Source organism: Fukomys damarensis, unplaced genomic scaffold (assembly GCF_012274545.1).
Source record: "Fukomys damarensis isolate Sample0158 unplaced genomic scaffold, DMR_v1.0_HiC HiC_scaffold_28, whole genome shotgun sequence".
Classification (NCBI taxonomy): Eukaryota; Metazoa; Chordata; class Mammalia; order Rodentia; family Bathyergidae; genus Fukomys; species Fukomys damarensis.
Window position 1 is genome coordinate 41,015,848 of NW_022900940.1, and position 24,150 is coordinate 41,039,997.

A 24,150-nucleotide genomic window follows, 5' to 3' on the forward strand; every position below is an offset into this window, starting at 1 on the left:
CAAACGGTGTCAAAACTGGTACAGCAGATGGTTTTCCAGCTGGGTCCCTAGGAGTGGAGCAGGGGCCAGAGGGGGTCCTGCCACCTGATGGTATTTGTTTTACCTCCTGGTGGTCACATGGACTTGGAGTGGCTGGGATTGCATCCCTGCTGTCCTGCTCTGACTCAGGAGTGTTTGGCGGAGTATTCCGAGACCCCCTCAGGACCTGAGTGTGGGCAGCCTCTCTGGGCAGAAAAGTCTTCCTGGCGCCTGCTTCTGCCTTCAGGCTATCTTGGGACCTCTGGCTCCTGCCCAAGCCTGGCCACAATTGAGGCAAGAGCAGAGCAGTTCAGATTGCTGCAGCAGCAGCCCCATTGCTCAACTTGATGTGAAGACACCCTAGCTGCCCTGCAGGGCCTGGGTTCTTTGCCCGAGTGACCTCACTCAGCAGGGCTGTGGGTAGTGCTTCTTGAAGCTGAGGAACAAGGTGCAGCCCTCTAGTCAGGGTGGGGTGGAACATCCTGGTGGCTTCCTGTGAACTCTGACCCCGGCACCTGTTGCAGCTCTGACCCCTGGATTTAGGCTATGTGGGCAGGCCCGTTGTCACCAGAGCCTGGTCCCACAAAATCGGGAACTTTCTTGTTGCCACAAACCACAGGGACCTGGGGAAGTAGGGTGGGGAGACTGGGCTGGGAGCTGGGCTCACACAGGGCTGCCCAACTGGTCAGGGAAGCCCAGACACCTGATAACCTCCACGGAGCAGAGTCTTCCTTTTTAACAGCTTTGTGGAGGTGTGATTTGCATATCATTTAATTGTACAGCTTGGGCACTTCAAATAAACGTATCATAACTGACTTTAGGGCATTTCATTACACCTGAAAGATCCCTCCTGACCCTTTGCAGTCTCCCTATTCCCACCCTAGTCCCTGTCTGCTTTCCTGTCTGTGAATTTAATTCTGGGCATTTTGTATAAATGGAATAACACTAAATGAGGCCATTGGGGCTAGCTTCTTTCACTTAGCACAAGTTTTGGAAGTCACCCACATGGTAGAATGAATGAGCACTTTATTGCTTTTTATGGCCGAATATTCCATTGTCTGAGTAGTCCACATTTACCATCCACTCACCTATTGCTCTGTTTGGCTTTTGTCTTAGCTGTGCTGTCGGTAGGCACTGTGTCCTTGACCAAGTCACCCGTCTTCTGTGGATGTTGGTGGTCTCATCCTCAAGGTTCAGAGGTTAGCCGAGTAGCTGTCAGTTTCTGTACCGTGTCCTTTACACAGCCTCATTCAGTCAGGTTCTCTTTATCCCCACTGCACAGAGGAAACAGGCTCGGAGAGGTCACGGCCCAAGGTCACAGTCAGATCTATCATTTACACATTTGTGTCCTCAGTTTGTGCAGTGTCCTCGGGTTTGAGGACATATCAGTGATAGGCCCAAGGTCCCTGTCCTCCTGTGCGCATTCAGTAGGATGGACAGGCAGTGACCACATAGTGCCGGGGGTGGGGGTAGGACTCGTGTGGGGGAGCGGAGAGCACTTTTATGTGGTACAGTTAGGAAGGAAGGGTTTCTGGGAAAACGTGACACAAGGCCTAGATCTGAAGAAACAGTCTGACATGGAGTCAAGTTCCTACTAGGCAGGGTCCAGCTTGGTAGTTTGAGGATTTCTACCCTAGCATCATGGATTCTCTCTCTTAATTAGTGTATGTTTATAAACATAATAAATACATTCATCCTGGGGAATTACACATAAATAACCCACCTTGATCCTCTTTACTTCCTCCCCTCTCACATCTCTCCCAAATACTGTATTTATTCTTTATTAATATTTATTCATTTTGAGAGAGGGTCTTGCTGTGTAAGACAGTGTAGCCCACGCTAACCTTGAATTTGAGGCAGTCCTGCCTCAGCCTCCCAAGTGCTGGGATTACAGGTGTGCACCACCACACTCAGCCCAAAATTTTTTTGATTCATTATGTACACAAAGAAGATGAATACCATTTAGGTTGTAAACAATGAATCTAGCTATTACGAGGCAGAAGAACTAGAATGTCACAGTAGGTTGGAATCTCCTGTGTGTCCCTCCTTTGCCTCCCCCTAGGAGGAGCACCTCGAAGTTTCCATTATAACTGTGTTGTGTTCTTTAGGGCATCTACACAGTCTGTATACGCCGTGTGGTCATGTCTCTGGGTGTACACGTAGTGGTGAGAACATGGATGCCAGACCTGTGAGGTGCACGTAACTGGTTCCCGCTGCTGTACAGGGATCCACGCATGACTGCATTGCAGCTCATCTGTTCCGTGGGTGACACATGCTTGCTCCAGATCACACCACTGCCGTCATTGTGGACATACTTGTGTGAGTCCCAAAGCACGCGTGGAACGTGTATTTCTCTATACATTGCTGTAAGTGGTGTCGCTGGTCCTAGGGAATATACGTGTTCCACACATTGTTTTTGTTGTTGTTGTTTTGTTTTATTTTGTTTTTGAGACAGGGTCTCACTGTAGTTGAAACTGACCTGGAACTCACTATATAGCCCGGCAAACTCACAGCATCCTCCTGTCTCAGCCTCCTGAGTGCTGGGATTACAGGCGTGTACCACCATGCCCAGCTATTTGAGCCTAGCTTTAAACTTTCCACAGGAGTTGGAGTTATTTATTTGTTCAGTTGTTTGAGACAAGGACTTACTAAAGCTAGCCTTGAATTCTCTCTGTAGCTAAGGCTGGTGTCAAACTCCCAATCCTCTTGTAATCCTAAGAGCCAGAATTTCATATATTCACCGCCATGCCTACAGGGTGGTTTGTGAGGTGAGGGGGGGTCCCCAGTACCCCAGATTGAACCCAGGGCCTTGCATATGCCCGTCCGGGTGCTACACCCTCGGGCCCAGATCAGGGATTTTGCCTATAATCTGAGTTCAGCACAGAGAGATGGGTAGTAGGGTAGCTCCTCCACCTAACCTTCAGCCCTTCTGTACCCAGTCAGCTTCCTCAGTTGTGTCAGAAAGGAACCACAAGGTGGTGCCTCTCTGCAGCTTTCCAGCCTTTCCAGCGATCTGCGGGATTGCTGAAAAAGCTCAGGCCCTGAGGCCACAAACTCCTATGCTTTTGACCTACTAGGGGTTGAGCTAATAGACTGAGCTTGCCCAAAACTAGGTAGGAAGGAATCTTGCATGTTCAGTACTTTACAGTGTACAGAATCCTTCTCAATCTTTGGCTCATTATTTCTTCCTTTTCATCCGCCTGTGGGACGAAGTCCGAGCCACAGAAGAGGATTTGGAGGCACCTGGTCCCCTGGCCGTTGGTGGTGGCCAGTGGTGACCTGGGCATTTAGCCTGAATATATCACTAGGTCCCCCAGGTACCCTTCACGGCCTCCCTATTTGCAAGAGAAGTTGAGCCCAGGGAGGTGATAACCAGAAAGTCATGCAGCTCAATGGCATAGCCCATGTCCCCAGTCCAGGGCACTTTGCAGAGTGAGAACCTAAAAAAAAAAACAAAAAAAGAAAAACTAAAGATTGGGGAGGAAGCCTGGCTCCTGGGTATCCTTTCTTTTGTATAGTTTTCTTTGTGGGTGTGAAGACAGTGTCAGCAGCTGGCCAGGCTTGGCTTTGCGGGGAGTGAAATATTGCAAGCTCACCCACAAGCGTCTGCCAAGGAGGACTTAAGAGCAGTTGTCCGTTCATTTTCTTTCCAAATTCCTCCTCCTCATGACTGACCATTTTCCTCTCAGTGCGTCCCTTCTGCCTTGGCCTGAGCATGCCTCTGCCATGTGCAGAAAGCACTTTGCCACCCCGTTGCTTCCTGGAGCCCTCCCTAGAGCTCCTCAAGGTCCTGTGGGCAGCTTGGCCCAGAATCCACCTGCTTCCTTCCCCCACTGTGGCTTCCTCATAACGGGGCCCCAACTTGCAGGCAGGGTCCCTGGGGATGGAGCCCCCTTGTGGGTAGAAAGGCAGGTGGTCCGCCTGACTGCTGCTTATGGTGGCATCTTCCAGGCGAAGTCAGGTCCTGGCCAAGCAGGAAAGGTTTCTTGTTTAAATGTCCTCACCTCCCTCTTTCAGGTGTAATGTCTTTTCCCATGACCAGGAGTTCGTAGAAGTGGTTAAGTATAAGAGGGTTGTGTGCAGGGGATGTGGTACTAAACCAGCATGAATGGTTCTCTGGATTCCTTTACTAATGTGTCTGCGCTGGGAGTGACTCACCCTTAACCTATAGGGCCCACTGGAGGTGGGGGGAGGCTGGGAGAGCCCAGGTGTCGCATGTGCCCTTGGCTTTGGCGTTGAGCGTGTCCTAGTACGCAGCACCTCATGGCGCAGCCCCAGGGCTGTGCCAGGCTGAACCGCATGTGAGAGAGGCATGGGGCTGACCTCTGAACAGAGCTGTGGTTCAGAGGGTGCCAGCCTAGCCAGGAACCGCCAGATGGCCAGATGTCCCAGTGGGAAAGCCAGCCTCCACCCTGTGCTGGGCCAGGGGCTGGGTTACCGAGTGAGTACTGAGAGGCCAGATGAGTCTCATCCCTAGGATGTGATCCTCACACTTTGTGGTATTCATTCATCAGTAAGAGTCTAATATCGGGGCTTCCTGGGCTCACATGCCAGGGCTGGAAGGGTCAGATCCTTGTCCATGGGCACAAAGGGTCTTATTTTCACAGTTGTAGAAGATGAGGCTGTGTAGTTAGTTTGCTTTTAAAACTCTCCACAAAAACATGGTTCCAAGTGCCACACCGGCCCTCAGAATGCTCATTTAAAAGCTGTCATATCGCCCAGTGAGGTGATGACAAATCTGAAGCTGAATTCCTCAGGCTCCTAAACCTACCCAAATCCCTGAGCTAAGGCTGCTGGAGGTCTGTAGTAACTTAGCCTCAGGCCCTGACTCCCTCCCCCACGGCCGGGAGGACCAGTGTCCCCAACAGCTGCGCAGACCTAGGTGTTCCTCGTGAGATGGGGCTCGCTGGTCAGTCACAGAGGAGTCCTGAGACTCCTGGGGGCCTCCACAGAGCCTTTCCCCAGCTCCGCTCCCTGCCATGGGACACAGCCTTAGGCTGCATCTGCTGACTCCATCTCCCCTGGGCCCCTGTGTCTTAGTCTAGCCAGGACCTGGAATTCTGCCCTTGCCATGACTAAGGTCCCGGTCTGATGCCCTTGGGGAGGTGTGATGGTTCCTGACCTGCTAGCTGGCCTAGCTCCCAGGTCATTATTGGCAACGGCCTCATTGAGACCCTGTACCACCATCCCAGGGAGCAGGAGCATGTGGCTCGGTGACAGCCAGGCTGTGTGACTGCTTGCTCAGGCCTGGGTGGGTGCTGCTGGTCGGAGCCAGGGCTGTGACGCGTGTGTCTTCCTCTCTCCTGGCCACAGCCACCCTACATCCTGCTGCAGTGCTGCTGAGATCATGGCTGTCCTCTTTTTCCATACCATGCGCTACAAGGCCCTGGACCCTCGGAACCCACATAACGATCGCTTTGTGCTGTCCAAGGTAAGAACCTAGCTGCTGGCTGCCAGCCACCCCTTACCAGGCCTGGCATTTTATGGGCTGTGGGATGATGAATAGTCTCCAAGAAGACCTAGCCCACCTGCGCAGCCCGGTCCCTCTCTGTGTCTTGCTCTGTGCAGACCCAGCTGGTAAACTTACCCATACGACTAACTGAATTAATGGGCTCTTCCTCTAGGGTCTAGGGACATTAACCCAAGGGATGGGGTCGGGGCAGTGTAAACAATGTTTCTTCAGAGTGCTCCATTCACACCACGGTGAGTCTGTGTTGTGCCATCCCTCTGACTGCAGCAGGACTGGTACAGCACCCTGTCTTGCCCCTTCCTAGAAAGAGACACAGCTATGAGCTGTGCCACAGCTGCCCTAAGTGCCCGTCCCCAGACCTGGCGCAGCAGCCTCTGGTCTCTTGGGGCAGGCTTAGGGCTTAGAAGTCTGTCTGAGTCTCTCCCATGCCAGCAACCAGGAATGAGGGCGGCCAGCCGCCTGCTGGGGATTTAGCCGCACCCAGCTGCACAGCTGTGCCCCCTGCACCTGTTTTAGTGCCCGTCCAGCCGCAGCTGTGGGAACTTTGGGCTGAAAACCAAGAGGCTGGAGAGTGATGAAAGGGGAGAAGCAGCTCTCACTGGCTTCCTCCACTGAAACAGATCCTGACTGCCGGCTCAGCCACGCCCTGGGCTTCAGTGTGCAGGAACAGCCCCAGGTACGGTTCTCCTTCTGACCCCGTCTGTTGCCCCACTCCTGGCAGGGCCACGCAGCTCCCATCCTGTATGCTGTCTGGGCTGAAGCTGGCTTCCTGCCCGAAGCAGAGCTGCTGAACCTGAGGAAGATCAGCTCCGACCTGGATGGACACCCTGTCCCGGTAATTCTCCGGCCTCTGCTCTTCTCCTTCCTCTTTCGCTGGCCTGAGCGGGGGCAGGGGAGACTGAGATGAGGAAGGAAAGATGTGGGTATAAGGGGTACCCTGCACTCACCCCAAGCAGTACAAAAGGGCGAGTCCTTCTGAGACCACTGGCCGAGGTGTTCTGGTGGACTTCAGGGAGGGCCCTTCCGGGACCCTCCCCACTGAGTCCCGCCAGCTAGCGGTTCACAGGCACAGCAGGGAGGATGCGGCAGGACCATAGTGATGCCCAGGAGAGGGCCCAGCCTGCTCTTCAAGGCGCCAGCTGGCGTCTCACAGAAGCCATCACCACGGTCTGGGTGAAACATTCTACATCAGTTCTCCTGTGAATTCTGCAGCCATTTTATCTGGTAGAATCTGTACAGACGAGACCGTTAGGGCACAGAAAGGCTTAGTCCCCAGCCTGAGGTCACACAGCTCACGAGAGGACGGGGCTGGGAATTGAACCGTCACTCCTGGGGACGGCCTCCTGCAGGGGTGGGGCTTGCGGGCTGGTGAGGGCTGGGGATCGAGTTGAGACTGCTGCTGCTCTTTCCGACCCGTGAGTAACTGGCTCTCTGTCATGGCAGAAACAAGCTTTCACGGATGTGGCCACAGGCTCCCTGGGCCAGGGCCTTGGGGCCGCTTGTGGAATGGCCTATACCGGCAAATACTTCGACAAAGCCAGGTAACTCCCCCTGTGCCACCTGCACCCTCCAGAATCTGGGAAGGGCCCTCAGTGGCCCAGCCGCAGTCACCTCGGCACCGCCTCTTGCCTGGCCAAGGCTGACATCTGTGGCCTGCTGTGTACTCACAGACCCGCTGAGGATGGTGCCAAGGCTGGCACCCATCAGAGCCTCTGAGCAGGGAGGGGCAGGCCACGTCTACACCCCAAGTACATGGGCCTGGCCCCCGCCTGTGGACAGAGTGCTCGGCTGAGTTCCTATGTTCTAGAAGGTGCCGGAGCGCTTGGCCACCTCTTACCACTCAGGGAAGCAGCATCCTGGCCGGTAGGTTTGGCACCAGGCACTCCATAAGAGGAACTCTTCATCCCCTTCCTTACACACCTATCACCCTCAAGACATTTCAGCCATTGCATTACTGGTGTTGTTTTGAGATGTCTGTGCAGTTCAGACTGGCCTTGAACTCACTGTGCAGCCCAGTCTGGAACTCAGCAGTCAGGCCTCAGACCCCTGGGTGCTGGGATTACAGGCACCACTCCCGCCACTGTGCCATTAATTACTTATAGTACCTGCCCTGGCCTGGCGGAAGTTGAGTGTTGCAGGCTGTTAAGAATAACCCTCTATGTCACCTGTGGTGGTGCACACCTGTAATCTCATCTGCTCCATAGGCTGATACCAGAGGGTCCTAGGTTCAAGGCCAGCCTGGGGAATTTAGCAAGACCTTGTTTTAATTTTTGTTTTTTGTACCAGGGATCAAACTAGGGTCCTTAAACACTTATGAGGCAGGCAGTGGAACCACTGAGCGAAAGCCCCGGTCCTGTCTTAAATTTTTTTTTAAATGTATTTTGGTGCTCAGTGGTTCAGTTCCCATTGTGGGGTGGTTTGGGGATGTGTAACCATTAGACAGAATGGTTCGTTCCTTCCCCTATTGGGAGCTCATGTGCTGTATCGGGTTCCCCTTGACAAACCCCTCGTGAGTCCAGTTATCCTCATACAGATGAGGAATCCGGGAAGATGCTGGAGTAGGTCCTCTGGTCAAGCATTTTCAGAGCCACTGGGAGGCAAGCACGTGTGGCTCCAGATAGGCAGGGGCTTCCCTGGCAGGAGAGGCGCAGCAGGGCTGTCCTGGGGCTGGCAGGGAGCAGCCTCTGAGGACCTGGCCGCATGCTGGACGCTGGGGAGCACCTGTTGTGCGCACACAGGCACCCTCACCACCCCCTGGGTAGGGACACCTGGCAAGCCTTTGCTTGCTTGCTGTCCCTAGCTGAGCTCTGGGCAGGTTTGGCTAGGATCGGACGCAATCCCCCATGAAATGAAGAGTCAAAGAAAGGGGTGTATGTTTAAGAACATTTTATTTGGCCTAGAACCGGAGATGTGAGTTAATTATTCCCTGCAGTTGCCTGAAATACTTCTCCAAGAAGGGTCATTTCCTGACCCGAGCAGGATGGAACCAGCCCGTTTTGGGAGAAGAGGTTTACCTGGGTCCCCAGAGGCCAGGTTTGGCGGAGGCCTAGGCCCTCACACTGCACCTGGGGTGGGGTGGGGGGCTAAGTTACCAAGGGACTATCCGGATGGACCAGGCAGCCCAGGCTCCTGGCACTGTTTCTCCACGCCATCTCATTTGAAAGAGAACAGTATTAAAAAGAATCATTTTTCTTCTTAACCATTTAAATCTAACAATATATTGTAGTTTTTCCTTGGGGTTCAGGGTTGGCATAACTGGGAATTGTATCCAGTACCTTTGCACTGAGCTTTATCACCAGCCCCTTGACCTTTTCAAATTTTGAGACAAGATCTTGCTGAGTTTACCAGACTAGGTTCAAACTTGCAATCCTCCTGCCTCAGCCTTCTGAGTTACTAGGATTACAAGTGTGCACTTCCACACCTAGTTTCGTTGTGTGTGGGGGGGCAGAACTACAACCTAATAATCTTAGTATATATATTTAACTTCCGCTTTAAAAAAAAGACCTTCTAGCACAAGCATTTTCCTCACAAGACAAAGAGCCCGTGTCCCATCTTGGTCCTTTTCCATGCCCACCCCAACCCCACCTGAGAATTGAAGCTAAGACTTTTTTTTTTTGTACCAGAGATTGAACTCTGGTCCAGAAGCTAAGGCCTAAGTGTGCTAGATAAGCACTGTGCCACTGAACTACATCCCACCCAGCTCTTTAAATTAGTTCATAAACGTGTGTGTAGCCCCCTGCCCCTAAGTCTTAACAGCGCAGGCAGTACCAGCTTGGCATCAGCCCGGGCTTCTGTAGGCCCCTTTTCCTGTTCACTACATTCAGGACCCCAGGATGACCTCCTGGCCTGGCCTTTTGGACTTCAGGGCCAGCCTTGTTTCCGGTGGTGACACTGGAACTCTGCGTAGACGCCACACAGCTGTGATCCACCCTCCTGGGAAGAGGGTGAGGCCTGGGCTCAGGTGTCCTGCAGACCAGAGCCCCTCAAGGGACTTGGGGACCCTGGCAACCTGCCGGGAGAGAGGGAGCGAGCTTGCAGAGTGGACCCAGTTTCAAAAAGCCCAGGTCCAGTAGGACCTCTGCAGGCCATGGGGTCTTGCTCTTCTGGCCAGGAAGACAACGGTCCGGCCTGGGGGAAGGATTAGAAGACAAACGCCAGGCCCTGGAGGAGGCGGATTCCCTGACCCGCGGCCTGCGGAAGTGCTGAGTCATGCTGACAGCTCTTCCTGTGCGTTGACTTCACAGCAAGACAAGGCCTGAAAGGCAGCCTCTATAGCTGAGGGAGGCCCTTTCCCTGCAGCCCCAGGAGGATAGCTGTCCCTTCTTAGCCCAGCTAGTTGCCAGCCTCATCATCTGGGGCCACACGGCTGGACCCTGGGTGGAATAAAGGAGGGTCCCCAAGCCCCTCACTTCCCGTGTGCATACCTACAAGCAGCAGTCTGGGCTGCAGTCAGCTGTCCTTGAAGCCTGTGTGTTTTAGGTGTCACAGCTGAACCTGGGGGGGGGTCCCTCAGCACAGGGCCTGGCAGCACTGCCAGAGCTCCAGGGTGCCATGGGGCCCCATGACGGGAGCTACTTTCTGTCCTGAAGTCGCTGCTGTACCCCACATTTCTTGGGGCTGGAGTCACAGTCCCTGAATGGTCCCCCTGCCTCTAGCCTCACTCCTTTCATCGTACCCTTCCCTGGGGCCAGGGACGGCTCTTTCTCTGGGTCCTGTAACCCAAATTTATTGCTTTTTCACTGTGTCCACTGCTCTGTTCTGAGTACTTTATCCCATATTTAGTGCTTTTTCACCACGTCTGCTGCCTTAAAAGGCCACGCTCGCCTGTGTTGAGGGGAAGAGCAGGTCTAGTCACGAGGGCCTGGGAGCACCTGCTCCCCCTGGGTCCGGCCCCACTCTTCCTCCGGGCCTCTTGATTCAGGGTGTCCCTTGACCTGCACCCTTCCTCCCTAGCCCAGCTCTTCCTGGCAGGAGCAGCCTGGTTTCCAACAGTTTTCTCAGCTGGTCCACTCAGCGAATCCCTGGACCCAATACCTTCCAGCCTTGGGTGGGTTGCCCTGTCCCATCACAGCTGTCCCCAGTCTTCTGGCTTTCATCAGCCGGATCCTGGTCCCCACACATGTGTGTTGCTGGGGATTGAACCCACGGCCATGTGCAGGCTACCAAGCTCTGCCACTGAGCTGCATCCGCGGCCCCTGTTATCTTAGAGCAGCCTGGGCCACTACCTGCACAGCCATTTCCCTGTAGGGTGTGGATCGGGACTGGATGTTGCCGTTTCCTCCTCCGCCTAGGTGCTGTGTGTTCTGCACGTCTGTGTGGGGTGTGCCTCTGCCCAGGGAGCAGGCTCCCTGGAAGAATGGGGCCTGGAGCCCACCTGCCTTCTCTCCACAGCTACCGAGTCTACTGCATGCTGGGTGATGGGGAGCTGTCCGAGGGCTCTGTGTGGGAGGCCATGGCCTTTGCTGGCATTTACAAGCTGGACAACCTTGTGGCCATCCTTGACATCAACCGCCTGGGGCAGAGCGACCCTGCTCCCCTGCAGCACCAGGTGGACATCTACCAGAAGCGCTGTGAGGCTTTCGGGTACGTACAGGGCAGGAACTGAGTGTGCTCACAGCACGGGGAGATGCTGTGATGGCTTTGTAGAGGAGGAGCTGAAGCCCAGAGGTTAAGCCCCACCTGAAGGTCTCCCTCCATTGCGTTTTGGCTTGCAGTTCCAAACTCTGGGCATTTGGACGCAGGGTTGAGGCCCAGGCTTAAACAAGTGTCTTTGTGTGGTTGTATGGCAGGAAAGTTCTCGGTTCTCAGGTAGCTCCACTTGGTTCTTGGGGGAAGACAGGAGGAGGGTGCGGCCAGGTGAAGGACAGGTAGCCGTGGAAAGTGAACACCAGTTTGGAGGCCATCTCCTGTGCTAGTCGTAGCCAGCCTGTTCCTACTGCAGCACCAGTGGGTTTCTGGACTCCTGGACCCTTCTGTGGTCACGAATTCAAGTAAACCTCCCAGGGCGCAGGGCCCTGTGGTAGGTGTCATGGGCAGGGCACTCATCCCCATGTCTCCGTCCTCAGCCCCACATACAAGCGGCTCTGTAGCCGGGAGGAAACTCAGAAAGGCAGGGCTTTGGGTGAGAGTGAGCTGAGCCGGGGTGGGGGCTCAAAGGCTGCCTTGGGGATGAGTCTGGCCACCATCCATCGTCACCTGTGACACAGCAGGCTTGGCTCTGTCATCTCTGGTGCTTGACTGTATGAAGGAAAGGAGGACGGATGACGGAGCATTCCCTCCCTTAGACAGAGACAGAGACACAGACACATGAGGAAACAGGACTGCCCAAGGCCACATCAGTCTGGGCGTTCCGCGTATAACTCGGGCAGGGCTCTGAAACCGGATTCCTTAGGGCCTGGCCCTGCTACTAACTGGCTTTGTGACCTTGGGTAAATTATTCCCTTTGCATCTCAGTTTACTTATCTGTAAAATGGGGCGACAACAGTGGCTACCCCTTGGGTTGGGAGCTTAGTATGCGTAGTGCTCAGAGCCTGCAGAGAGTGAGCACCTGGTCCATGTTCACTGATGCCTTTAGTACTATTAATGTGCCCACAAGAGTCCAAGAGGAGACTGCTTAGATAACCAGATCTCCCCGCCCTCACTGTTTCATGAAAGTCCCAGCACCATATCCAGCATCTGTGGAGTAATGAAAATGTGTCTTCCAAATATAAATCAAGCCCCCAAAATCCACCAAGAACCTAATAGCAGACAGATCTGAAACCTAGCTTATTGTGCTCAAAACAGCCCTCGTAGGAAATGAGCAGATCAGGAATGGAAAAACAGTACATGAACTAAGCTTTGAATTATTTCAGAAAAGGGGGAAAATCTGTTCAAAGGCAGACAAAAGCAAGTAAAGTAATATGAAAAAGTAGATGAGGAAAACACCCAAATCGGAAATAGGAGCGTCTTGGGCCTCCTAGTGCGTCCTAGCTCAGGTTGCAGCTGTGGGTGGGGCACAGTCTGCAAGTCCTCAGCTGCCATGCTGTGCCCGTCCTTGAGGCCCCTGGTGCCCAGCTGCCCCTCACCCTGCCCCTCTTCCTAGCTGGCACGCCATCATTGTGGACGGACACAGCGTGGAGGAGCTGTGCAAGGCCTTCGGGCAGGCCAAGCACCAGCCCACAGCGATCATCGCCAAGACCTTCAAGGGCAGAGGCATCACAGGTCTGTACCCCTCACCACCTCTCCACCTGCCCCTGACGGGAGGGGCAGGAGGTGCTGTGCTCGCCAAGGCGACTCAGGTCTGCCTGGTCTCGGCTGAGCACCAAGTGTAGGCAGGAAGGAGAGGAGGGACTTGGAAGGGGCTGTGGGCACAGGTCACTGAGTGAGCAGCCCTGCATCCTCTCCCTGGCTGGCACTTGGCCAAGCACCCTGCAGTGCTGTGTCTGAGCTGACAGGCCGGCATGGCCTGGACAACTCGGCTCTCTCCGCAGACAGAGGTGTGCACCCCTCAAGCAGTGAGAAGTACTCTGCAGGGACCCTTATGAGGGTCTGGAAGGTGGTTCTGCTCCAGCTCCAAGATTTGGGGGCAGACATTCCCAGGGGGTGGGTGTTGTAGCCGCCTGGGCTTGGGATGGCTTTTGCCCATTTTAAAAGATGGAAAAGGGCACTAGGAATAGTCAGGGCCAACGAGATGCCATCTTACCCCAGTTAGAATGACTGTCATCATCTGGCACAGTGGTACCTAGAGCCCCTGGAGAAGCAGAGGCAGGAGGATCCCGAGTATGAGGACAGCCCCAGCAACTTGTTAGGACTATGTCCCGGCTCCCAGAGCTCCTTCCACCTCTGCCCTCCGTATTCTGTGCCCAGGGATAGAAGATAAGGAGTCCTGGCACGGGAAGCCCCTCCCTAAAAACATGGCTGACCAGATCATCCAGGAAATCTACAGCCAGATCCAGAGCAAAAAGAAGATCATGGCGACTCCCCCGCAGGAGGACGCGCCCTCGGTGGACATCGGCAACATCTGCATGCCCTCTCCGCCCAGCTACAAAGTTGGGGACAAGGTGCGTTTCTGGACAGGCTGGATGCGGGGCAGCTCTGGTTCTCTGGCTTGCAAAGGCCAAAATGTACCTTCGGGAGGGAAAGGGAGTAGTCTGTGTTGAGAAAGGAGGCCCGAGGTTCCCTCCTGGGACAGTCAGCTCTGGAATTTACCTATGGAGGCTCAGAGAGGGCAAGAGACTTGCCCACAGCCACACAGTGAGCTGCTGACGGCACGAGAACAAAGCTGGGGACTCACAAGTCCTTGGTTCGTAGGGCCTGCCCTGAGTGAGCCAACTCCCAGGCCCTCGCCATTCCTGTGTAAAGCAGATGAGTCGAAGGGGTGGGGAAGCGGGGCTGGGCCCAGGGACTGCCAGGACTCAAAGACGCGCACCATGGTTGTGGCGACCTTAGGAATCCGGAGTTTGCAGAGGACCCAGTGTCACTTCTTCCTGCCTCGTTTTCACTCTTCTGCTTAAAAGCTTCCGGAGTTCAGAGGCAGGCAGGGCTCCAGGCCACACAGGCCCTGGCTGTGCTCAGAGCCTGCCCACTCTCCTCCGCACAGATAGCCACCCGCAAGGCCTATGGGCAGGCGCTGGCCAAGCTGGGCCATGGCAGCGACCGCATCATCGCCCTGGATGGGGACACGAAGAATTCCACTTTCTCGGAGATCTTCAAAAAGGGGCACCCTGACCGCTTCATCGAGTGCTACATCGCCGAGCAGAACATGGTTGGTGCCAGGAGTGGGCGAAGGGCGCAGGTCCAGGGCTGAAGCCCCTGCTCCCTTGGGCAGCCACACGAGCAATGCCAGATGCCTGCCGTGGCCAGCCCAGGGAGACCGAGGACAGCTCGGACCCGCGGTGGTTGTGTCCAGGAGCAGATGTACCAGAGAGGTGCACGAATGGGGGAGCTGAAGAGGGCTGCAGAGTTAACTGCATGCAGGCCAGGCAGGCTGCTGAGTAGGACCTCTTGGGTGGAGAGCAGCACAGCCAGGAGTCTGAACCGGGATGGGTAAGGCAGTGAGTCTGCTGAGCTCTGGCCCTGACATATGCACAGTTAGGGAAGCAGAACTAGGCCAGAACTGACTTTGTGAAATAAGGAGCAGTGTTTTGACCTAAAATTTTTCAAAATCACCCGTCTTCCTAGCCCAGGAGCTCAGCCTAGTGTGCACATCCCTAAGGACAGGAGCTTTACTCCTAAAAACCACTAACCTCTCCAAAGTTTTTCCACCGGACTCTAAGTTGTCTGTGTGCCTTCCAGAAAGTCCAGTCTACACTGGCAGGGTGTGGGGGCTGCAGTAGCTCCCAGAAACTAGGGAAAGAGGGTTCACATTACCTGGCAGGGGTCAAAGCCACTGGTGACTGCTCGGTGCTGGGCAGGGGCCACTGCCGTCAGATCCAGGAGGAGGGTGGGGAGGCCTCTGCAGAGGCCTTGGGGCATGTGAGAGAGGTGGGTGCCTGTGGAGAAGGAACGGTGTGCATAGGTTTTACCCGTCTTGGTGAAAGGGTTGCAAAGGAAAATGACTTTCAGAGAACGCTAGACTGCAGGGTCGGCGGGTGTACGGAAGTTACTTGCGTGGCATTAACAGATACTAGGACCACAGGATCCTCCTCTCGCCCCAAGGCGGCCTGAGCCCCCTGGCACCTGCTCCGCCTGCCTCTGAGGCTGACCTGCCCCGTCTGCCTCCAGGTGAGCATTGCCGTGGGCTGTGCCACTCGCAACAGGACCGTGCCCTTCTGCAGCACTTTCGCAGCCTTCTTCACGCGGGCCTTCGACCAGATTCGCATGGCAGCCATCTCCGAGAGCAACATCAACCTGTGCGGCTCGCACTGCGGCGTGTCCATCGGTGAGTAGGGCCCGCGGGCTTCCCTACACTGGCAGCGCCCTTGACTTTGGACCACAAGGTATGGGAGAGTCGGGGCTGGGCTTCCAGGAGAAGGGAACCCTCAGATGGGGGATCTCACTTTGGCTTATTCTTTTCCCGTCGCACGGCAGGGGAAGATGGGCCTTCTCAGATGGCCCTGGAGGACCTGGCCATGTTTCGGGCAGTTCCCATGTCAACGGTCTTTTACCCAAGTGATGGAGTCGCCACGGAGAAGGCGGTGGAGTTAGCAGCCAATACGAAGGTCGGCACCTGCTCTTCCCTCAGGGACATGAGCAGCCCAGCGCAGAGCTTCAGAGCTGGTCACTGCTGCCTCGGAGAAGTCATTTCCTGACTTTGTTCCTGATGTTTGTGTAGCTTGAAGCCGTTAGCCCAGGAAAACACACACAGTTATACTGTCCCAAGGAAGACCATACCGGTCTACCACTATTCTCTTTCCTTGCTGAGTAATCCTCTCTGCTTCTGCCAGTTGGGCCACTGACCCCCGTTCACCCCCCACAGGCTGATTCTGCAGGACAGTGACCAAGTGGGTCTCGTTCCCCCCTGGGTGGGCTGGGGGTCTACAACACATTCCAGGGGCGCGGCCCCACCCAGAGGCCAGGCCACCTGTTAGGAAGTCGCTTCTGGTCTGCGGCTGGCAGAGTCGCGGATGCTGTCGGGAGTGTCTAGCGAGGGGCAGGCTGCGGGCCCGGCAGGCCCTTTAGCCTTGCTGGAGTGGTGATGGGCTGGCAGGGACCAGCATGTCGTCAGGGCCCATCTCTGGAAAGATGCTGTGCTCTGTGCTCAGTGTACCTGTCTTGATCACAGGGCATCTGTTTCATCCGGACCAGCCGCCCGGAAAATGCCATCATCTACAACAACAACGAGGACTTCCAGGTTGGACAGGCCAAGGTCAGTGCCATTCATGCCTCCGTGAGACCCTGTGGAGGTGCCCGAACCTTCCCTGCCACTCCGGTTCCCAGTTCCGAGCCTCACTGGCTCCCTGTGTCACCCCCAGGTGGTTCTGAAGAACAAGGATGACCAGGTGACTGTGATCGGGGCTGGGGTGACTCTGCACGAGGCGTTGGCTGCAGCTGAGCTGCTCAAGAAAGGTGAGGAGAAAGGGACCCCAAACCGACGGGCCTGCTTCTGCCTGCTTCTTGGGGCTGAGGCCCTCTCCCCTTCCATGGTGATCACCATTGAAGCCGCCCTTCAAGCCCCATCTCCATGCCCAGCGTGATGCTGACTCGTGAGGCCACAGTAGCCACAGTCCCCGCCCCGTGACCCTGGAGCCTGCTGATGGGGCTCATCTGGGCATTAGTCTGTTATTGGCCATTGCTGTGCCTCGGTTTCCCCTCCTGTAAAATGGAGACACTGTACTGCACTTTGTGGTAGGGCTGTCCTGAGGATTACGTGTGGTTTGGTATCGGTGTTACCACCACTGTGAGTTTGCAGATGTCAGCTAGAGTTAGTGTAGCAGGGCAGGCATAAGCCTACCCGCAGCATCTCCCCAAACATGGCCCATTTAGCCTTGCTGAGCTCCCCTTGATGTGGGGAGGTGCGGGGGGTACGGGTCCTAAGGCAACCGCAGAGCGGTCAGGGATTGGTGGGTGGGAAGGGGGTGACTGACAGCGGGGCCGTGGGCCGAGCTTGGAGGAGCTGGAGGGCAGGGCGCTGACAGTGGGGCGTGGCAGGCTAAGCTCTCCCTCTGAGAAGGTCGCTCTGCTCGGTGCTTTCCAGACCTCTAGCACCCTTTCCTGTGGCCACAGCTCCCCTCCCAACACCCCTGAGCTGCCCGAGATCCCCGAGGGGCTGGCAGGCGTAGGCTCAGCAGTGGGATCCAGAGAGCAACTGGTCCTCCGGGGATGGGGACAGAAGTGGGCTCCTAGCTGTCATCCCCCGGACACTCCCATCCAGGGGCTGTCCACGCCCCCGCCAGGCAGAGCCACAGTGCACAGCGCCCTGTCTGCCATGCTCCTTCGTCTTCTCCCTGACAGAGAAAATCAACATCCGGGTGCTGGACCCCTTCACCATCAAGCCCCTGGATAAAAAACTCATCCTTGACAGTGCACGAGCCACCAAGGGCAGGATCCTCACGGTGGAGGACCACTACTACGAGGGTACGTGGCCTGCGGTCAGGGGAAGCCGTTGGGCGGTCCTGGGGCCAGAGCCCAAGCCTGGATGTGGCTTGTCCACCTTTCCTCAGCAGCGAGGTGGGTGAGGCGGCCTTGCCAAGCCAGGCCCACAGCTGCGAGCTAGCTGGGTCCTCACACCAAGCCTGAAACCTGCCAAGAGGCCGAGTCCTGGCTGCTTGAGAGCAGCACTCCTGGGGCTCAGATAGAGGATGTTAAGGGCATCGCTGTGTCTTTCTTGAGTCCTTCACCAAGCAGCCTCTACCAGTACACACTGCTTCCTCCTCAGCCCACAGGAAGGAGTGGGCCTGCACTGAGGTCTCATGCAGCTGTCTGCTGATGATGGCTGCCCAAAGGAGGATTAAAAAAGTGATTTGCAGATCAGGTTTAGGCTTATAAAAACAGTACTAGCAGGGCGTGTAATACACTTGTAATATAAGTGCTCTGAAAGGCTGAGGCCAGAGGATTGCAAGTTTGTGGCCAGCCTGGGTAGTTTGTAGCTCAGTGTGAACACCATGGGTTCGGTCTCAGTACTGATTGATTAGTGCTGCCTGCTCTGGCGAGCGGAGTAGAGCTGCACAGTGTCTGCCACCCTTGCCTCAGGGAGCAAACTCAGGCTACACCCCAGACCCGGCTCATCCAGTCCTCCCCTGACTCACCTTCCTTTTGCCCAGGTGGCATCGGTGAGGCAGTGTGTGCTGCCGTCATGGGTGAGCCTGGATTCACCGTCACCCGCCTGGCTGTTAGCCAGGTACCAAGAAGCGGGAAGCCAGCCGAGCTGCTGAAGATGTTTGGTATCGACAAGGACGCCATCGCGCAAGCTGTGAGGGATCTTGTCACCAAGGGGTAGGGAGGGTCTGGAGGGCCAGGTGGGGGTTCTGCACATTCCTGAGGAAAGGTGCTCAAAGATGTACTGAGAGGAGAGCTAAATATATGTTTTGAGAAAAATGAATCACCCTGAGGTGTTTTCTTCCTTAAATTCAGGCCGCCAGCAGCCATTCTGGGAAGGGTGGAGGGAGAGGTGAGGAGGCCGGCATTCTCGGCTTCGGGCCAGGACCTGGCCCCGGGAGTCACCTCCGCTGGCTCTGGACCCCACGTCTCCTCGCCAGGCCGTCCTGGGAGTTGCTGTTTGGACCCAGGGCCCCCCTCGCCCGCCCAAGTCCCTGCAGCTTCGTAGTCAGGTCTCCCGAAGCAGGGGACTGGTTTGCTCCTTGTCCCCTGAGCCTCATAGAGGAAGCAGAGGGAACAGCGGCCTTCCTGCTGCGCTCCACTGCACACATCCCTCCCCACCCTGGGAGTTGACAGGAAACGAAAGCGAAGGCTCTTCTGCCCCTCAGATCTGTCCAAGTACAGACAGACTCCTGGGCCTCAGCACTAGGCTTGGGACTCAGCCTTGAACAGCCTCTGATACCATACTTGGGCAGCTGCACAGGTCCAAGCTATAGCCCTTCCCTGCTCTTCTGCTCCAGGAGGGTTGAGGTGAAAGCAGAATCCACTCCACAAAGGGCGGCCTGCAGCTGTCCTTGCTGGGGCGGTGGGGTGAGCATTTCCTGGTGGCCAATGCTGGTACTGCAACACTTCTAAGGGCGCTGGTGGGGGAATTGTCTGAATAGCGGAGGGTCCTGGGTCTTTAACTGCCGCCACACCTGAGCCTTACAGGGGCTGCTCCAGGCTCCTCTGGAAACCTGGAAGTGCAATGTAGGGGGTAGGGAGGAGCCAGAAAGCTGCGGAAACCCCAATCTTAGTCTGCTCAGGCTGCCATAATGCGCTGTAGACTTGGCAGGCTTAAAAGAACAGGCGGCTTTGAGTGCTATAAGCACTGAGCCACACCTCCAGTTCTTGGTGTTTGTTTTCTTTTGTTTTTTTGGTACCTGGGATCGAACTCAGGACCTTATGCTTGACAGGCAGGTGTGGTATCACTGAGCTACATCCTGGCCCAGGTTTCTTCTTGCAAGGATAAAAGTTAGAACCCCACACTTAGGACCTCATTTAACTTGAGTTACCTTCTGTATGTCCTGTGTCCAATGCTCCAACACACTAGGGAACCGTTCAGACCATGGAGGCCCCAGATCTGCCAGCTACACGGTTCCCCATCCTCTCAGTGCAAACACTGTGCTAGGTGTTGGAATTTCTTCTCTAAGTTGGAATTTGAAGTTTAAAAGAAAAATAACCTGGCAGAAATTCATCAACAGGCCACTGACCATCCCCCAACACAGACAGACACACAGTGTGTGCTCACAGCCCACAGCAGGGAAAAGCCCAGAGCTCCTGTGCTTCATCCAGGCCTTTCCAAAGAGAAACCGTTTCCAACGTCAGCCACATGCTTTCTCCTGAACAAACGTCAGTTTCTGCCTCAGCCTCTGTCGTGTCGCAGGTGAGCAGCCTCCGTTCGTGCTGGAGCCAGGCGCACGGGAACTTCTTTTACCCACCTCTAGGACACAGACCTCTGCTGCAGAAGCTCCTGTCACAGAGCTGCAGGCAGCAGTGAATGTGAAAAAGGAGGCTGGGAGGCCCCTGTAGGCCCAGGGGTTGCAGGGGTTACCTGGGCTGAGCGGCACCTCCTGCAGGCACACTGCTGATTTTTTTGCACCTTAAAGAGTTTTCAGGTCCTGAGTCTGATCCCCATACCACAAGAAAACAGAAAGGTAATCGTTGTTCTTGGGTAGGAGGAGCCAATCAATATAGTAAAAACAGACGTACTTCCAAAGTACAGATTCAATGTAATCTTGATAAAAATCCCAACAGCATATCTCACAATTAGAAAAAACAATCCTAAAATTCATTTGGAACCGGAAGAGACCTAGGCTAGCAAAGCCAAGGCAGCACAGTCCCTGACTTGGGTTATATTACAAAGCCACTCTGATAAACCCAGCATGGTACCGGAAAAAGTAGACCTGAGGATCAAGGATTAGAAGATGCAGAGACAACTCCAGACACACTCAGCCATCTTATCTTTGACAAAGAAGCCAACCATCCTCACTGGAAGAAAGGTACTCTTTAGTAAGTGGTGCTGAGGGCCGGGGATTTAGCTCAGTGGTTCTGCCGCCTGTCTTGTAAGCACAAGGACCCAAATTCGATCCCCAGTACCCTCCCCCCCAAAAAAGTGCCTGAAAAACTGGCTTTTCACATGCTGAAGTTTATCCTTCACCATACATTAACCTAAAATTAAAATGGATCAAAAAATCTAAATATTAAAAAGAAACTCAATCTGCTGGAAGATACGTAGATCTCTTGAAGACACTGGCATAGGAAGACTATGAACAAAATTGAGACCGCAGAGGAAATGCTACAAAGAATCAACTGGGATCTTTCTTGTCTTATTAAAAAGCTTTTGCACAGCAACAAAAACCAACAGTGAAGAGACACCCCACAACATGGGAAAATTTTTTTTACCAGCTATTCATCAGATAAAGGACTTACCTAGAATATATAAAGAATTCAAAAACTCCCCCTAAATTTAAAGACACAATCCAAAAATGGGCATCTGAAATGAACAGACACTTCTCAGACAAAGAAGTACCAATGGCAATAGCCAGGCGTGGTGGTGCATGCCTAATCCCAGCACTTGGGAGGCTGAGGCAGGAGGATCTCTGAGTTTTGAGACCAGCCTGGGCTACATTGTGAGTTCCAGGTCAGTCTCAACTACATGGTGAGACCCTGTCTCAAAAAACAAACAAAAAACAAATGCTAGACTGGCTGTGGGGAAAAAGGATCTCCCACTGCTGGTGGGACTGTAGACTAACTAGTACAAACACTGGAGATTCCTCAAAAAAACTAAAACTAGAGGTTCCATTTGACCCAGCTATACCTCTTCTTGGTATCTTCCTAAAAGAATTAAAAGCATCATCCCACAGTTATATGCACACCCATATTTACAGTGGTACAGTTTGTAATAGCTAAGTGTTGGAAACAGCTCAAATGCCCATCAACTGATAGATAAGTGGATAAACAAGATGTGATTTCTTTATACGATGGAGCACTGCTCAGCCATAAAGATGAGCGTGAGACATTTAGAGCTAAACGGATGGACCTTGAGACCATATTCTGAAGTAAAATAAATCAAGACACACGTTTAACACCACGTTATTTCCCTGGTGTGAGGAACAAAGTGGAAATAAGGTTATACAAGATATTGGGAAATAGGAAGAAAACATTCAAAGGGGAGGGAACGAGGGAGGAGCGGGAGAAAGGAAGGAAGGGACAAGAAAAAAGTGAAAGGAAAAATGGAAACAGCTCTTGTACATGGGGAGGGGTATAAAGGGAGAGGGAATGGGATAAAGCAGGCGTCTGGTGGTGCTACAGAGGGTAAAGGCCTTTGCACTGAGGAGCTACATTCCCAGCCTCTTTTAAAATTTTGAGATAAAGTCTTGCTAAATCTCTAAATTCCCCAGCCTGGGCTTGAATTTACAATCCTCCCTCCTCAGCCTCCCAGTGCCTGGCTCTGTACTCAATTACTGTAACTTTGTATCTGACCTAGCGTCCTTGTGACTCATAGACCAATGTAACCGTAAATTAGCAGACCCTAACCTCCGGCAGACCCTAACCTCCAGCAGCCCCAAGGCTGAGCGCATTACAAGCCAATATCCAAGACTGGAGTAACTGGTCCGGCCCTGCCTGCTGTGTCCCAGGCCTGGCTTCTGCCTCCAGCCCTGGAAAAGGGGAAGACAACACACGAATCCTATAGATTGTCCCTGCTTTGCTGTGGCCCCTAACTGGTGTTCCCACCCGTGTCATTGCTAAACACATTGATTTATAATTATTTTGCTCAGTGATTACGTTTGTGTAACCTCTTCTACAGTGGAGTGTGGGCCATAGTCACTCATATACACTCTTCTCTTTATAAAACATAAATTTTATTGTATCGCACACCACCCAAGCTCCCTACCCTATGTACAAAAGCTTTGTTTCTATTTTTTCCTATTTTTTCTCATCCCTTCCTATCTCCCTCCTCCCTCCCTCGTTCTCCGTCCCATTGGAACACTTTTTCCCCATTTCCCTACATCCATTGTCTATCTCAGTCCTTGTTTCCACTCTTGGTTTCTCACAGCAGAGAAACAATGCAATATTTAAATGTGTGTCCAACTTATTTCACTTAAGAGTATGGCCTCAAGGTCCATCCATTTAGCTACAAATGCCTGAAGCTCATGCTTCTTTATTGCGGAGTAGTACTCCACTGTATAAAAGAAAAACCCTATCTTCTTTATCCACTCATCAGTTGATGGGCATTTGATAAACTTTTTTTCTTAAAAGCAGAGACACTTTATGTCAAGTCTCAAAAGTGCCACCTTCTACCTTCATCCCGGTCCCAAGCTCCCTCATGCAACTGGCAGCAGGCAGTGGCCTCCCCGCACTCCTTCTCTACACCAGCAGCCTGAGGGAAACTTCTAGAAGATCACACACTCCCTCTTCTCAGAACCCCCTCCTAGCCCCAAGGCTACCACAGCATTAAACCCAGCCTCTGGGCAGGGCCCTGCCTGGCCTCCTGCCCTTTCAGCCTATCTTGAATCCTCCTCCCTCTCCAGGTCCCAGGGGAAGCTCTCAGCGCCTCTCCCACTTCTCCTCCACCTCCCACCCTGCCCAGTCTGGGTGGGCATCTACACACCTAGGGCTGAGGAAAGAGAGTCACTGGCACAGGAGGAAAATGGAGGGCTTCGTGGTGCAGGGGTGGGGCCTCGGCAAAGACTTCTGGGAGGAGGGCATTTAAGCAAAACCTTCAGGTATAAACTGGGTTTTGACTGAGAATTGCAGGAAGCATCCTATTTGGGCAAGAGTGAAGGTCTGCTTTGACTAGAGGGGACATGAACTATTAGGGAGAGTGAATTATTATAGGCAGTTACGTTAGATATTAATACACAATCGGAGGGCTGAGGATTTAGCTCGGTGGCACCACACCTGCCTCACAAGTGCAAGGTCCTAGTTTGATTCCCAGAATTAGGAAAAAAAAAAAATCAGAGAGGGATTGGTCCTCAAGGAAGCAGCACAAAAAATACAGACATGAGAATTGCGGCCGGAGGCAAATGTGGAGAGAGCCCCGCCTCAGGATGGAGAAGCAGTAGCCAGGCCCAGGCCCGGGAGCCTCCCTGGAGACAAGCACAGCTTGAGATTACACCAGGTGAGCTCGGCCTGGCCCAGCGGGGGCACAGGCGTCAGCCGCAAGGTGGGCGGTGGGCGACCACAACAGCCAGGCCCACACTCCCCTCCCTTCCCCAAAGCGCTAGACCCCCCCTATGGACTCATAGTTCAGTGGATCAGCACTAGCTAAGCCGCTGTGCTTGTGACCCTGTAGGCTGATTAAAGTCTGAGCCACATCAAGACTCTGCTGTGTGAATCTCCCTGACAAATGGCTTTGGCGGCCACCCACTCGGGACCCCGCTGGGGAGCTGTTCTCCCTCCCCTTATTTCAATAAATCTCTCCTAACTTCCTTTGGTTTGCAACTTTACGCTTTGAGGTTGGGAGACAACACGCCGGACCATTGGATGTCCCCAGGTCGGGGCTGTGCCGTTCCTAATCGGAGAGGCTGAGCCATGGGGCCTCCAGTGCCAGTGTGCTAGAACCTCAGCCGTCCGAGGAAAATGGGTTTCTCATCCTGCAAGTCTTCAGGCAATTCCCTCCGCCATCGGAAGGGTCTCTGTTCTCACTGCTCCTCCGGAGGGTG

General features: G+C 54.1%; 1 protein-coding gene across 1 annotated transcript; it reads left to right on the top strand.

Moving 5' to 3' along the window:
- The first annotated feature begins 2,237 nt into the window (after positions 1-2,237).
- Tkt (transketolase) lies at positions 2,238-18,446 on the top strand. The gene is made up of 14 exons (XM_010643048.3): positions 2,238-2,337; positions 5,332-5,449; positions 6,210-6,323; positions 6,932-7,029; positions 10,880-11,071; positions 12,570-12,688; positions 13,334-13,527; positions 14,067-14,231; positions 15,191-15,347; positions 15,497-15,627; positions 16,191-16,274; positions 16,381-16,474; positions 17,360-17,482; positions 18,169-18,446. Exons 1-14 carry the CDS (start codon positions 2,291-2,293, stop codon positions 18,342-18,344), a joined length of 1,812 nt encoding a protein of 603 aa, XP_010641350.2. The 5' UTR covers positions 2,238-2,290; the 3' UTR covers positions 18,345-18,446.
- Positions 18,447-24,150: the final 5,704 nt, after the last annotated feature.